Raw genomic sequence first — 16273 nt, forward strand, 5'->3', positions numbered from 1 at the left:
GTGGAGTGTGTGTGTGTGTGTGTGTGTGTGTGGAGTGTGTGTGTGTGTGTGTGTGTGTGTGTGTGTGTGTGTGTGTGTGTGTGTGTGTGTGTGTGTGTGTGTGTGGAGTGTGTGTGGTGTGTGTGTGTGTGTGTGTGTATGTGTGTGTGTGTGTGTGTGTGTGTGTGTGTGTGTGTGTGTGTGTGTGTGTGTGTGTGTGTGTGTGTGTGGTGTGTGTGTGTCATGTGCCTGTGGGTGTGTAACATACCTGTCTAGTTTGATGCGGGCCAGTAGAGGTTCCAGCCAGCCAATGGTGCACTCACAGTGAGCATCTAGAAACGTGATCACCTACATGACAACAAACACTTTACTGTTACAGAGAGGCTACTGACAGCAGCTGCATCTGAGCAGCATTTTACCATTTATACACACACACAGGATTGGACTACACACACACACACACACACACACACACACACACACACACACACACACACACCTGTCCGGTGGAGAGTGAGGCTCCTTTCAGTCGAGCTCTGATCAGTCCAGATCTCTGTTCCATCCTCACCACTCTGACTGGAATCTCCATCCTCCTGACATACTGCTCTAACGGCCGCTTCAGGAAGTCTACAACATACACACACACATCAGAGACACACACACACATCAGAGACACACACACACATCAGAGACACACACACCCATCACACACAAATGCAAGCCCAAAAACATATACTTAGTGTACTACCAGACCCATAGATGGAATAAATCCATAATCTGTATATATATGTGTTTGTATATGTGTGTATATGTGTGTGTGTATGTATATGTGTGTGTGTGTGTGTGTATATGTATGTATATGTGTGTATGTATATGTGTGTGTGTGTGTATATGTGTGTGTGTATACACGTCAGCATACCTGAGTATGGTGAGTTAAAGAGAGAGTGTGATCTCTGGTGTGGTCTGACTGGTAAGTGATCTCTCCCTCCCAGACAGCATGCTCTCAGAGCTAAAGGATACCACCGACCCACTATCCCTTCCCCCTCCTCCCTTTCATCCCTCTATCCCAGGGGGTCAATAGGGGCACAGAGGGGGGTTGGAGGGAGGCTGGGGGTAATCCCTGCTCCCGGGGTATTAGGGACCTAATAATCTGCCCCAAACAGGGATTAACAGCACTGGGCTGAGAGACAAGACACAGCACTCTCACACACACACACAGACACAATTGCAAACACACACAGACGCATACATGCAGTCACACAGAGACACACAGTCACACACACATATTGTGCACACAGCCTTACACAGCATTTAGGAACAAGCCCAGATAAGCCCAGATAAAGAGACAGACAGTGCATCTCAGCGTGTACCTCTCTCACTAGCATCGTCGACCAGTACCACCTCCTCCAGCAGAGACTTGGGGGAGCGGTCGATGACAGAGCGGACGGTCCGCAGCAGAGTGGACCAGGCCTCATTGTGGAACACGATCACTACACTGGTACGAGGCAGATCGTCTGGATACAGCTTATTCTTACAGCTACGGAGGAGACACAGAGAGAGAAACTAGCAGTTAGAGACTACATATACAAGACAACACACACACACAGAGAACACATACACACACTCACACAGAGAACACACTCACACCACACACACAGAGAACACATACAGAACACACACAGAGAACACATACACACACTCACACAGAGAACACATACAGAACACACACAGAGAACACATACAGAACACACACAGAGAACACATACAGAACACACACAGAGAACACATACAGAACACACACAGAGAACACATACAGAACACACACAGAGAACACATACACACACTCACACAGAGAACACATACAGAACACACACACACACACAGAACACACACAGAGAACACATACACACACTGACACAGAGAACACATACAGAACACACACAGAGAACACATACACACACTCACACAGAGAACACATACACACACTCACACAGAGAACACATACAGAACACACACACACACACACAAACACACACACACACACACACACAGAGAACACATACAGAACACACACACACACACAGAGAACACATACAGAACACACACAGAAGGGTCTTTCATGATGATGAACCTCCTCCCTCCCTACCTCCCTCACTCACTCCTGCTCCCGCCCTCCCTCCCTCTCTCACTCCTGCTCCCTCCCTCCCTCCCTCCCTCCCTCCCTCCCTCCCTCCCTCCCTCCCTCCCTCCCTCCCTCCCTCCCTCCCTCCCTCCCTCCCTCACTCACTCACTCACTCCCTCTCTCACTCACTCCCTCCCCCACTCCTGCTCCCTCCAGCCCTGCCTCCCTCCCTCCCTCACTCCTGCTCCCTCCCTCCCTCACCCCTGCTCCCTCCCTCCCTCCTGCTCCCTCCCTCCCTCCTGCTCCCTCCCTCCCTCCCTCCCTCCCTCCCTCCCTCCCTCACTCCTGCTCCCTCCCTCCCTCCCTCCCTCCCTCACTCCTGCTCCCTCCCTCCCTCCTGCTCCCTCCCTCCCTCCCTCCCTCACTCCTGCTTCCTCTTGACCTCCCTCCCCTGCAGAATGTTCCCTCTCTCCCCACCCCTCCCTCAGAGTGATGGAATGTAGCAGGGGAGGAGAGGTGAGAGAAGAGGTGAGGATTCCTTCCCTCCTCCAGCTGCTCTGTCTCTGGAACCTATTACCTCACACACACACAATCGTGGTGTGTGTGTGTGTTTCTGCTCTTAGGGAGGGGGTAAAACAGTTGCGTCAGTTGAGCTCGTAGCATGACTTTCCAGACATGATCTATGCTCCGAGACAGACAGAAAACATGACGTCTATAACTCATCATCAAGAGTGTGTGTCTGTGTGTGTGTGAGATACATGGAGAAAGAGAGAGTAGCTGCAGGCTGAGGATGAGGCAGTACATTGTGGGGGAGGTCAGTACATTGTGGGGGTGGTCAGTACATTGTGGGGGAGGTCAGTACATTATGGGGGAGGTCAGTACATTGTGGAGGAGATCAGTACATTGTGGGGGAGGTCAGTATATTGTGGGGGAGGTCAGTACATTGCGGGGGAGGTCAGTATATTGTGGGGGAGGTCAGTACATTGTGGGGGAGGTCAGTACATTGTGGGGGAGGTCAGTACATTGTGGGGGAGGTCAGTATATTGTGGGGGAGGTCAGTATATTGTGGGGGAGGTCAGTACATTGTGGGGGTGGTCAGTACATTGTGGGGGAGGTCAGTACATTGTGGGGGAGGTCAGTACAGGCTGCACACTGGTTCTGATTAAACACGGGGAACTCTGGAGCACACACACACACACACACACACAATACGGCAGTATCCTACTGACCTCCCCAGCCAACCTCCATACTAACAGTTGAATTATAAAGCATCAGAAGGGATCTTGGCTCATGCTGGTCTAGTATGTGATTTAATGTGTTGTCTCTGATTTCTCACCACTCCCACCCCACCCAAACCAGCCAAAGAGCAGCTCCAGCCCCACCCAGCCCCACCCAATCCCAGACCAGCTCCAGCTCCAGCCCCACCCAATCCCAGACCAGCTCCAGCCCCACCCAGACCAGCTCCAGCCCCACCCATTCCCAAACCAGCTCCAGCCCCACCCAGACCAGCTCCAGCCCCACCCAGACCCAGACCAGCTCCAGGCCCACCCAGACCCAGACCACCTCCAGCCCCACCCATTCCCAGACCAGCTCCAGGCCCACCCAGACCCAGACCAGATTCAGCCCCACCTATTCCCAGACCAGCTCCAGGCCCACCCATTCCCAGACCAGCTCCAGGCCCACCCAGACCAGCTCCAGCCCCACCCATTCCCAAACCAGCTCCAGCCCCACCCAGACCAGCTCCAGCCCCACCCAGCTCCAGGCCCACCCAGACCCAGACCAGCTCCAGGCCCACCCAGACCCAGACCAGCTCCAGCCCCACCCATTCCCAGACCAGCTCCAGGCCCACCCAGACCCAGACCAGCTTCAGCCCCACCCATTCCCAGACCAGCTCCAGGCCCACCCATTCCCAGACCAGCTCCAGGCCCACCCAGCCCCAGACCAGCTCCACCCATTCCCAGACCAGCTCCAGGCCCACCCACTTCCAGACCAGCTCCAAACCCACCCAGCCCCAGACCAGCTCCAGGCCCACCCAGCCCCAGACCAGCTCCAACCCCACCCAGCCCCACCCGGACCAGTTCCAGGCCAGCCCTGCCCAGCCCTACTCCAGGCCAGCCCTACCCAGCCCCACCCCTATCCAGCCCAGTTCCACCCCTACCCTACCCAGTCTAGCTCCACCCCCAACCAGACCAGCCCCTATCCAGCCCAGCTCCACCCCCACCCAACCCAGCCCCATCCCTATCCAGCCCAGCTTCACCCCCACCCTGCCCAACTCCAGCCCAGTCACTGCTGCTATTGACTGAGTCTTATCTGTTAATTGGAAAAGCAGGTGGAGGGAGACGAGCCTGGGACAAAACACTCTCAGTAATCAACTAAAGCTCAGAAAGAGAAACACATTTCACACATCAATGTGCACTGTCTGACTCCAGGCAAGGATGTGTGTGTGTGTGTGTGTTAGGCTTGGGCGGTATCCAGATGTTTGTCATCCCAACCTTCTCTCATCCCGGGATTTACGGTATAACCGGCACAGCACACAAGGGGGCGCTAGAAACACAAGACAAGCCCATTGGGCCTCTAATACCAGGATGCTAACAAAATTCGCACAAACTAATAGCTATATCACATAGATGCTGTTAGCTAAACGCTAATGAGCGAAAACGAACATAAACTAATCGCAAATGCAAATCCTGCTCATAAAGTTACACAAGCATAGCTAGAGGATCAGAGGGGAGAAGAAAGGTAGAAGATATAAACGCTAAAGGAAGCACAGGGAGAGATTTAGCAGCAGTACAGAAAACTCATCCAGAGATCTTTGATTTCTGGCAGAAAGCCATTATAAGATATCGGGTGGCAAACGTTTAATAGTGAATTGTAGTGTAAATTCATCTCATGTGCGCTGCAGAAGAGAGACTCATGTGTTCTGGGGAACTACGCTTCATAATGTAAAATAATGTGACAGCTGAAATGAAGAACACAAACAGATCTTTCATACGCCTGGAAGGTCGAGTCATTAACATAATCTAGAATGATTCATCTATAACGAATCATCTTTAACTAATCGTCAATAACAAACTAGATAATAACAGATATTTGTCTAACATCTATATCTAATGACCTATAACTAATCATCTGTAACTAACTAACAAACCATAACAATAACTAATAATCATCAATAATAACCTAATACCAAATCACTGCAATTATCTATATTATATTAAAAACTGTCTGGTTCAGGCCCCGAATGCTGATTGGCTGACAGCCGTGGTATATCAGACCGTATACCATGGGTATGACAAAACATTTATTTTCACTGCTCTAATTATATTGGTAACCAGTTTATAATAGCAATAAGGCACCTCGAGGGTTTGTGATATATGGGCAATATATCACGGCTAAGGGCTGTATCCAGGAATAAGAAGAGCCCTTAGCCGTGGTATATTGGCCATATATCACACCCCCTTGGGACTTATTGCTAAAATATAAATGGGTTGGTTTGAGGCCTGATTGCTGATTGGCTGAAAGCTGTGGTGGTATATCAGACTGTATACCATGGGTGTAACAAAAACATTATTTTTAATGTTCTAATTACCTTAGTAACCAGTTTGTAATATCAATAAGGCACCTCGGGGTTTGTGGCATAAGGCCAATATAGCACAGCTTTAATAAAGATATGTTATTAGTCTGTTGTAGGTGATTATCTCTAGACTAGATAGTATCTGTTGTAGGTGAGTATCTCTAGACTAGAGAGGTTCTGTTGTAGGTCATTATCTCTAGACTAGACAGGATCTGTTGTAGGTGATTATCTCTAGACTAGACAGGATCTGTTGTAGGTCATTATCTCTAGACTATAGAGGATATGTTGTAGGTGATTATCTCTAGACTATAGAGGATCTGTTGTAGGTGATTATCTCTAGACTACAGAGGATCTGTTGTAGATGATTATCTCTAGACTAGAGAGGATATGTTGTAGGTGATTATCTCTAGACTAGAGAGGTTCTGTTGTAGGTGATTATCTCTAGACTAGACAGGATCTGTTGTAGGTGATTATCTCTAGACTAGAGAGGATCTGTTGTAGGTGATTATCTCTAGACTATAGAGGATCTGTTGTAGGTGATTATCTCTAGACTATAGAGGATCTGTTGTAGGTGATTATCTCTAGACTATAGAGGATCTGTTGTTCACTGTAACATAGACAATAAAGCACAGTTTAAAAAAGATATGGTATTAGTGTGTTGTAGGTGATTATCTCTAGACTAGATAGTATCTGTTGTAGGTGAGTATCTCTAGACTAGAGAGGTTCTGTTGTAGGTCATTATCTCTAGACTAGACAGGATCTGTTGTAGGTGATTATCTCTAGACTAGACAGGATCTGTTGTAGGTCATTATCTCTAGACTATAGAGGATCTGTTGTTCGCTGTAACATGGACAATATAGCACAGCTTTAATAAAGATATGGTATTAGTCTGTTGTAGGTGATTATCTCTAGACTATAGAGGATCTGTTGTAGGTGATTATCTCTAGACTACAGAGGATCTGTTGTAGGTGATTATCTCTAGACTATAGAGGATCTGTTGTAGGTGATTATCTCTAGACTACAGAGGATATGTTGTAGGTGATTATCTCTAGACTATAGAGGATCTGTTGTAGGTGATTATCTCTAGACTATAGAGGATCTGTTGTAGGTGATTATCTCTAGACTATAGAGGATCTGTTGTAGGTGATTATCTCTAGACTACAGAGGATCTGTTGTAGGTGATTATCTCTAGACTATAGAGGATCTGTTGTGGGTGATTATCTCTAGACTAGAGAGGATCTGTTGTGGGTGATTATCTCTAGACTAGAGAGGATCTGTTGTAGGTGATTATCTCTAGACTACAGAGGATCTGTTGTAGGTGATTATCTCTAGACTATAGAGGATCTGTTGTAGGTGATTATCTCTAGACTAGAGAGGATCTGTTGTAGGTGATTATCTCTAGACTATAGAGGTTCTGTTGTAGGTGATTATCTCTAGACTAGAGAGGATCTGTTGTAGGTGATTATCTCTAGACTAGAGATGATCTGTTGTAGGTCATTATCTCTAGACTAGACAGGATCTGTTGTAGGTGATTATCTCTAAACTATAGAGGATCTGTTGTTCGCTGTAACATGGACAATATAGCACAGCTTTAATAAAGATATGGTATTAGTCTGTTGTAGGTGATTATCTCTAGACTAGAGAGGATCTGTTGTAGGTGATTATCTCTAGACTAGAGAGGATCTGTTGTAGGTGATTATCTCTAGACTAGAGAGGATCTGTTGTTTGTTGTAACATGGACAATAAAGATGGATTACCAGCTATAGACTCACCCCTCCAGGCGGACATCAGGCAGGGTTCTGTTGAATGCGATCATCTCCGAGGCCATCAGGTTAAACTGGTTGATCTTAAACATCTCCTTCATCTTCTCCTGGTTCTCTTTAGAAATCACCACAGGTTTACCTCCTTCTCCTGGACCCTCCCTGGGACGCAATACTGTATCTACAACACCACAGAGAGAGAGAGAGAGAGAGAGAGGTGTGAGTGTGTGTGTGTGAGTATGAGTGTGCAATGTGTTTGTGTGTATGTGTGTGTGTGCTCACCGTCCCTGCCTGGCAGGCCCCTCTCCCTCTTGTCATCACACTTGTTACACTCGCTGAAGTAGAGCAGGATGAACATGTCCAACATCACCCACACCAGGGAGGTGGCCAGAACCACCTTACAGTAGGCAAACCTCCGCATCCTAGAGAGACAGAGAGACAGGAGAGAGAGAGAGAGGAGAGAGACAGAGAGAGAGAGAGGAGAGAGAGAGAGAGAGAGAGAGAGAGAGAGAGAGAGAGAGAGAGAGAGAGGAGAGAGAGCGAGCGAGAGAGGTAATAAGATGAACACCAGGAAGTTAACCTCAGACCTCCTCATTATGTTACAGAGAGAAAGGGCTAGTCACAAACAGCACAATCACACACCTTGCACTCTTAGAAAAAAAGGTGCTATCTAGAACCTAAAATGGTTCTTCGGCTGTCCCCATAGGAGAACCCTTTGAAGAAACATTTTTGGTTCCTAGTAAAACCCTTTTGGTTTCCAGGTGAACCCTTCTGGGTTCCATGAAGAACCTTTTCCACAGAGGGTTCTACATGGGGACAGCTGAACCACCATTTTGGAACCCTTTTTTCTAAGAGTGGATCAATTGAAGCTTTCTTTCTCTCTCTCCCTGTCTCGTATCTCTCCGTGTCTCTCTCTTTTCTCTGCTGACCAAAACACACCCTGTCCTAACCACCTGTCCTCTCCCTCTCCCATCTCTTATCTGCCGTGTGGTTAACACACCCCGTCCTAACTACCTGTCCTCTCCCATCTCTTATCTGTCGTGTGGTTAGCACACCCTGTCCTAACTACCTGTCCTCTCCCATCTCTTATCTGCCGAGTGGTTAACACACCCTGTCCTAACCAACTGTCCTCTCCCATCTCTTATCTGTCGTGTGGTTAACACACCCTGTCCTAACTACCTGTCCTCTCCCATCTCTTATCTGCCGTGTGGTCAACACACCCTGTCCTAACCTCCTGTCCTCTCCCATCTCTTATCTGCTGTGTGGTTAACACACCCTGTCCTAACCACCTGTCCTCTCCCATCTCTTATCTGTCGTGTGGTTAACACACCCTGTCCTAACCACCTGTCCTCTCCCATCTCTTATCTGTCGTGTGGTTAACACACCCTGTCCTAACCTCCTGTCCTCTCCCATCTCTTATCTGCCGTGTGGTTAACACACCCTGTCCTATCCACCTGTCTTCTCCCATCTCTTATCCGCCGTGTGGTCAACACACCCTGTCCTAACCACCTGTCCTCTCCCATCTCTTATCTGCCGTGTGGTTAACACACCCTGTCCTAACCACCTGTCCTCTCCCACCTCTTATCTGCTGTGTGGTTATCAGTTCTCTCTCTAGAGGTCACCTCTTCATTTTAAGAAACAGCCCAAAACAAGCACAGTATAGTCTCTCTCTCTCTGTCACTTCCTGTGTGTGTGTTCGTGTGTTCGTGTGACTCAGCTCCCTTGTCCCCTCTTTCTATGTGCCTTTCTTTCTATTTCAGTTTCTGTTCACTCACCATCTCTCTGTCTCTCTCTAACTGTGCAGTGGTCTCCTCTCTCTCTCTCTCTCTCTCTAACTGTGCAGTGGTCTCCTCTCTCTCTCTCTCTAACTGTGCAGTGCTCTCCTCTCTCTCTCTCTCTAACTGTGCAGTGCTCTCCTCTCTCTCTCTGTCTCTCTCTAACTGTGCAGTGGTCTCCTCTCTCTCTCTCTCTAACTGTGCAGTGCTCTCCTCTCTCTCTCTCTCTCTCTAACTGTGCAGTGCTCTCCTCTCTCTCTCCTTTAACTGTGCAGTGCTCTCTCCTCTCTCTCTCTCTCTCTCTAACTGTGCAGTGCTCTCCTCTCTCTCTCTCTCTCCTTTAACTGTGCAGTGCTCTCCTCTCTCTCTCTAACTGTGCAGTGCTCTCCTCTCTCTCTCTCTCTCTCTCTAACTGTGCAGTGCTCTCCTCTCTCTCTCTCTCCTTTAACTGTGCAGTGCTCTCCTCTCTCTCTCTCTCTCTCTCTAACTGTGCAGTGCTCTCCTCTCTCTCTCTCTCTCTCTAACTGTGCAGTGCTCTCCTCTCTCTCTCTCTCTCCTTTAACTGTGCAGTGCTCTCCTCTCTCTCTCTCTCTAACTGTGCAGTGCTCTCCTCTCTCTCTCTCTCTCCTTTAACTGTGCAGTGCTCTCCTCTCTCTCTCCTTTAACTGTGCAGTGCTCTCTCCTCTCTCTCTCTCTAACTGTGCAGTGCTCTCCTCTCTCTCTCTCTCTCCTTTAACTGTGCAGTGCTCTCCTCTCTCTCTCTCTCTCTCTAACTGTGCAGTGCTCTCCTCTCTCTCTCTCTCTCTAACTGTGCAGTGCTCTCCTCTCTCTCTCTCTCCTTTAACTGTGCAGTGCTCTCTCTCTCTCTCTCTCTCTCTCTCTCTCTAACTGTGCAGTGCTCTCCTCTCTCTCTCTTCTCTAACTGTGCAGTGCTCTCCTCTCTCTCTCTCTCTCCTTTAACTGTGCAGTGCTCTCCTCTCTCTCTCTCTCTCTCTCTCTAACTGTGCAGTGCTCTCCTCTCTCTCTCTCTCTCTCCTTTTAACTGTGCAGTGCTCTCCTCTCTCTCTCTCTCTAACTGTGCAGTGCTCTCCTCTCTCTCTCTCTCTCCTTTAACTGTGCAGTGCTCTCCTCTCTCTCTCTCTCTCTGTCACGTGCCTCTCAGGTTTCAAGAGGAGGAAAGCCATTCTGCAGTCAGCCTGCCAACATCTCCTCCCCTCTATAGAGTTCACAGTGAATGAACAGGCCAGGCTTCCTCAGGGCCAGAGTCTACAGTTACCAGAGACGATATTTCCTCCTAAGAGCTCAGGAGCTTGACCTTTAAATGTTTCATTTCATCAACGGTATAGTACAGCTTGATACGCTTTTGTCTCCTCTTCTACCTCTCCCTGTCTTACTCTATCCTCACTGGCCCCTCCACTGGGCAGAGTACGGTGGCCTGGTGGAGAGAAGTGTGTGTGTGTGTTTAAGAGGATGTGTGTTCGTGAAAGAGAGAGAGTGAGTGTTGTTCATGGATGGATGTGTGTTATCTGGCGCAGCGTGTTCGCACACAACGTTGTTACTCCTCACAGCTGAGTGACAAAGCATGGGCAGAGAGCGACCCCTGACTAGGTCTCCTCCTCACTAAAAATACATCTCTGCTTCTTATTTCTGGCTCACTCTCTCATCTTTAGTCTTTTCCAAACAAACTCTGTTCTTTATCATTTTCTCTCTCGTTCTCCTACTAGCCTTTTCTCTATGTAACTTTTCTCTCTCTCGCTCTCTCTCTCTCTTCTCTCGTTCTCGCTCTCTCTCCTCTCTTTCTCTCTCTCGCTCCTCTCTTTCTCTCTCTCTCCTCTCTTTCTCTTTCTCTCTCTCTCCTCTCTCCTCTCTCCTTCTCTCTTTCTCTCTCTCCTCTCTTTCTCTCTCTCCTCTCTTTCTCTCTCTCCTCTTTCTCTCTCTCCTCTCTTTCTCTCTCTCGCTTTCTCTCTCGCTCCTCTCTTTCTTGCTTCTCACTCTCCCTCACTCTCTCTCTGTCACTCTCTCTCTGTCACTCTCTCTCTGTCACACTCTCTCTGTCACTCTGTCTCTAATGTGGGAGCTGGGCCAATACCAGCTCACACTGACCTCATGTGAACTTCACTGACCTAATACGACATACACACACACTGAGACACGCACACGCGCACACTAGAGGTCGGCCGATTATGATTTTCAATGCCGATACCGATACCGATTATTGGAGGACAAAAAAACTGATACCGATTTAATCTGCCGACTTAAAAAAAAATGTATTTATATATAAAATTATATATACACACACACACACACACACACACACACACACACACACACACACACACACACACACACACACACACACACACACACACACACACACACACACACACACACACACACACACACACACACACACACACACAAGCACACACATTTTTGTAATAATGACAATTGCAACAATACTGAATGAACAATTAACACTTTTATTTGAACTTAATATAATCCATATTATGGGCTTTTGGATGGGTGTTCTTAAGGTGATTCCACAGGTTGGTGGTATGTTTTGATTTAGCCGTTGCTGACCCCATGCTTACATCTTTATCACTAATAAGACACCTTGCTTTCCCTGGTGCCAATTCCATGTAATAGTCCCACACTGGTGCTCTGCTTTTCTCTGCCATCTGTAAAACACACACAGCTCTGAAGTGACAATGATACTGAAGAGTCTGCTTAGGAGACAAATACTCTCAACTGTTTGAATAAAAATAGAGTTGAAGTTACCTGTGATGAATGTTGAAAACAAAAACTGTCATTTCTATATGCAGGAAATCCTATTTTAATAATGGACATGGTAAGAATTGACTACCAGAGTGCGAGTCATATTTCCCATGACACCTTCTAGCAAAATCTGAAAATCCGTTCCTTTATTCATTTATTCCATAGGATATTTTTAGACTCACTTAAAATAAGGTCTGTGTTTCGTTTAAGCTTACCACCTTGCCAATTTTATAACTGTGTAGATATCCATAGGACAAGGTAACTCTGATCAATATTGGCAAAATATAAGCGAAGATCATTTTTTTGTAGAGTGGATCTATGAATATATGTTGACAATCGTTACCTTATCCTAGTGAGATTTACACGGGTATCAAAACGCAGAGGTGGTTTAAGCACGAAACACAGACCTTATTGGAAGTAGATCAAGACATTCTCTATGGAAGACATGAACAGAGGTGGTTTAAGCACGAAACACAGACCTTATCTGAAGTAGATCAAGACATTCTCTATGGAAGACATGAACAGAGGTGGTTTAAGCACGAAACACAGACCTTATTGGAAGTAGATCAAGACATTCTCTATGGAAGACATGAACAGAGGCGGTTTAAGCACGAAACACAGACCTTATCTGAAGTAGATCAAGACATTCTCTATGGAAGACATGAACAGAGGCGGTTTAAGCACGAAACACAGACCTTATCTGAAGTAGATCAAGACATTCTCTATGGAAGACATGAACAGAGGCGGTTTAAGCACGAAACACAGACCTTATTGGAAGTAGATCAAGACATTCTCTATGGAAGACATGAACAGAGGGCGGTTTAAGCACGAAACACAGACCTTATTGGAAGTAGATCAAGACATTCTCTATGGAAGACATGAACAGAGGCGGTTTAAGCCTGCACGAAACACAGACCTTATCTGAAGTAGATCAAGACATTCTGTATGGAAGACATGAACGGTAAAATAATGAAGGAACCCCTTTCAAGTTCTGCCGCAAGTTATTACAAGAATTATAACGCGTCGGCTATTTCTCTCTAAACCATATACCTTTGACTATTACGAGCCTGCTGCTGCCTACCACCCCTCAATCAGACTGCGCTATCAAATATCAAATCATAGACTTAACTATAATAAACACACAGAAATACGAGCCTTTGGTCAAATCCGGAAACTATCACCTCGAAAACAAAATGTTTATTCCGTTCCGTATTTTATCTAACGGGTGGCATCCATGAGTCTAAATATTCCTGTTACATTGCACAACCTTCAATGTTATGTCATTATTACATACAATTCTGGCAAATTAGTTCACAAAGAGCCAGGCGGCCCAAACTGTTGCATATACCCTGACTCTGCGTGTAATGAACGCAAGAGAAGTGACACAATTTCACCTGGTTAATATTGCCTGCTAACCTGGATTTCTTTTAGCTAAATATGCAGGTTTAAAAATATATAATTCTGTGTATTGATTTTAAGAAAGGCATTGATGTTTATGGTTAGGTACACATTGGAGCAACGACAGTCGTTGATTGATTGTTTATTATAAGATAAGTTTAATACTAGCTAGCAACTTACCTTGGCTTACTGCATTCACGTAACAGGCAGCCTCAGGTGGTAATCAGGTGGTTAGAGCGTTGGACTAGTTAACTGTAAGGTTGCAAGATCGAATCCCCGAGCTGACAAGGTAAAAATCTGTTGTTCTGCCCCTGAACAAGGCAGTTAACCCACCGTTCCTAGGCCATCAGTGAAAATAAGAAAGTGTTCTTAACTGACTTGCCTAGTTAAATAGAGTTGTAAAAAAATATAATTAAAAACAATTAGAATCTGCAAAATCGGCGCTCAAAAATACAGATTTCTGATCGCTATGAAAACTTGAAATCAGCCCTAATTAATCGGCCATTCCGATTAATCGGTCAACCTCTAGCGCGCACACACACACACACAACCTCTCTCAAACACACAAGCACACACACAAGCAGACAATTGTGTTATATGGTTGTTATGTTGTCATGGTTTCTCCGTGTTATATGGTTTGTGATGAGGTTTGTCAGGTTTCCATCTGTTTATATGGTTGATATGAGGTTTTCATGGTTTCTCCGTGTTATATTGGTTTGTTATGGAGGTTGTCATGGTTTCGTCCGTGTTATAATGGTTGTGATGAGGTTGTCATGGTTTCTCCGTNGGTTAACACACCCTTGTCCTAACCACCTGTCCTCTCCCACCTCTTATCGCTGTGTGGTTATCAGTTCTCTCTTAGAGGTCACCTCTTCATTTTAAGAAACAGCCCAAAACAAGCACAGTATAGTCTCTCTCTCTCTGTCAATGTCCTGTGTGTGTGTTCGGTGTTCGTGTGACTCAGCTCCCTGTCCCTCTTTCTATGTGCCTTTCTTTATATTCAGTTTTCTGTTCACTCACCATCTCTCTGTCTCTCTAGAAACTGTGCAGTGGTCTCCTCTCTCTCTCTCTCTCTCTCTAACTGTGCAGTGGCAGTGTCTCCTCTCTCTCTCTCTCTAACTGTGCAGTCTCCTCTCTCTCTCTCTCTCCTCTCTAACTGTGCAGTGCTCTCCTCTCTCTCTCTGTCTTCTCTTAACTGTGCAGTGGTCTCCTCTCTCTCTCTCTCTCTAACTGTGCAGTGCTCTCCTCTCTCTCTCTCTCTCTCTAACTGTGCAGTGCTCTCCTCTCTCTCTCCTTTAACTGTGCAGTGCTCTCTCCTCTCTCTCTCTCTCTCCTAACTGTGTGCAGTGCTTCCTCTCCTCTCTCTCTCCTTAACTGTGCAGTGCTCTCCTCTCTCTCTCTCTAAATGTTGCAGTGCTCTCCTCTCTCTCTCTCTCTCTCTAATGTGCAGTGCTCTCCTCTCTCTCTCTCTCTCCTTTAACTGTGCAGTGCTCTCTCTCTCTCTCTCTCTCTCTCTAACTGTGCAGTGCCTCTCTCTCTCTCTCTCTCCCTTTAACTGTGCAGTGCTTCCTCTCTCTCTCCTTTAACTGTGCAGTGCTCTCCTCTCTCTCTCTCTCCTCTCTCATAACTGTGCAGTGCTCTCCTCTCCTCTCTCTCTCTCTAACTGTGCAGTGACTCTCTCTCTCCTCTCTCTCTCCCTTTACTGTTGCTCAGCTGCTCTCCTCTCTCTCTCTCTCTCTCTCTCTCTCTCTCCTCTCTCTAACTGTTCTTCGCAGTGCTCTCCTCTCTCTCTCTCTCTCTAACTGTGCCAGTGCTTCCTCCTCTCTCTCTCTCTCCTTTAACTGTGCAGTGCCTTCTCCTCTCTCTCTCTCTCTCCCTTTAACTGCTGCAGTGCTCTCTCTATCTCTCTCTCTCTCTCTCTCTAACTGTGGCCAGTTGCTCTCCTCTCTCTCTCTCTCTCCTTAACTGTGCAGTGCTCTCCTCTCTCTCTCTCTCTCTCTGTCTCGTGCCTCTCAGGTTTCAAGAGGAGGAAAGCAATTCTGCAGTCAGCCTGCCAACATCTCCTCCCCTCTATAGAGTTCACAGTGAATGAACAGGCCAGGCTTCCTCAGGGCCAGAGTCTACAGTTACCAGAGACGATATTTCCTCCTAAGAGCTCAGGAGCTTGACCTTTAAATGTTTCATTTCATCAACGGTATAGTACAGCTTGATACGCTTTTGTCTCCTCTTCTACCTCTCCCTGTCTTACTCTATCCTCACTGGCCCCTCCACTGGGCAGAGTACGGTGGCCTGGTGGAGAGAAGTGTGTGTGTGTGTTTAAGAGGATGTGTGTTCGTGAAAGAGAGAGAGTGAGTGTTGTTCATGGATGTGTGTTATCTGGCGCAGCGTGTTCGCACACAACGTTGTTACTCCTCACAGCTGAGTGACAAAGCATGGGCAGAGAGCGACCCCTGACTAGGTCTCCTCCTCACTAAAAATACATCTCTGCTTCTTATTTCTGGCTCACTCTCTCATCTTTAGTCTTTTCCAAACAAACTCTGTTCTTTATCATTTTCTCTCTCGTTCTCCTACTAGCCTTTTCTCTATGTAACATGATGAGGAGGTTTGAGGTTAACTTCCTGGTGTTCATCTTATTACCTCTCTCTCCTCTCTTTCTCTCTCTCGCTCTCTCTCTCTCTTCTCTCGTTCTCGCTCTCTCTCCTCTCTTTCTCTCTCTCGCTCCTCTCTTTCTCTCTCTCTCCTCTCTTTCTCTTTCTCTCTCTCTCCTCTCTCTCCTTCTCTCTTTCTCTCTCTCCTCTCTTTCTCTCTCTCCTCTCTTTCTCTCTCTCCTCTTTCTCTCTCTCCTCTCTTTCTCTCTCTCGCTTTCTCTCTCGCTCCTCTCTTTCTTGCT

General features: G+C 46.9%; 1 protein-coding gene across 2 annotated transcripts in view; it reads right to left on the reverse strand.

Moving 5' to 3' along the window:
- Positions 1 to 16273, reverse strand: part of galnt1 (UDP-N-acetyl-alpha-D-galactosamine:polypeptide N-acetylgalactosaminyltransferase 1) — a 71537-nt gene that overhangs the window by 19851 nt on the left and 35413 nt on the right. For both annotated transcript variants that reach the window (XM_031812197.1, XM_031812198.1), the window contains 5 exons: positions 7718 to 7857; positions 7448 to 7616; positions 1350 to 1516; positions 479 to 606; positions 248 to 327 (listed from right to left, as the gene is read on the reverse strand). In XM_031812197.1, coding sequence (XP_031668057.1) covers positions 248 to 327; positions 479 to 606; positions 1350 to 1516; positions 7448 to 7616; positions 7718 to 7856 — 683 coding nt within the window. In that variant the 5' untranslated portion in view covers position 7857. The remainder of the gene's footprint in view (positions 1 to 247; positions 328 to 478; positions 607 to 1349; positions 1517 to 7447; positions 7617 to 7717; positions 7858 to 16273) is intronic.

This window comes from Oncorhynchus kisutch, unplaced genomic scaffold, assembly GCF_002021735.2.
Source record: "Oncorhynchus kisutch isolate 150728-3 unplaced genomic scaffold, Okis_V2 Okis02a-Okis13b_hom, whole genome shotgun sequence".
In the NCBI taxonomy this organism is placed as follows: domain Eukaryota; kingdom Metazoa; phylum Chordata; class Actinopteri; order Salmoniformes; family Salmonidae; genus Oncorhynchus; species Oncorhynchus kisutch.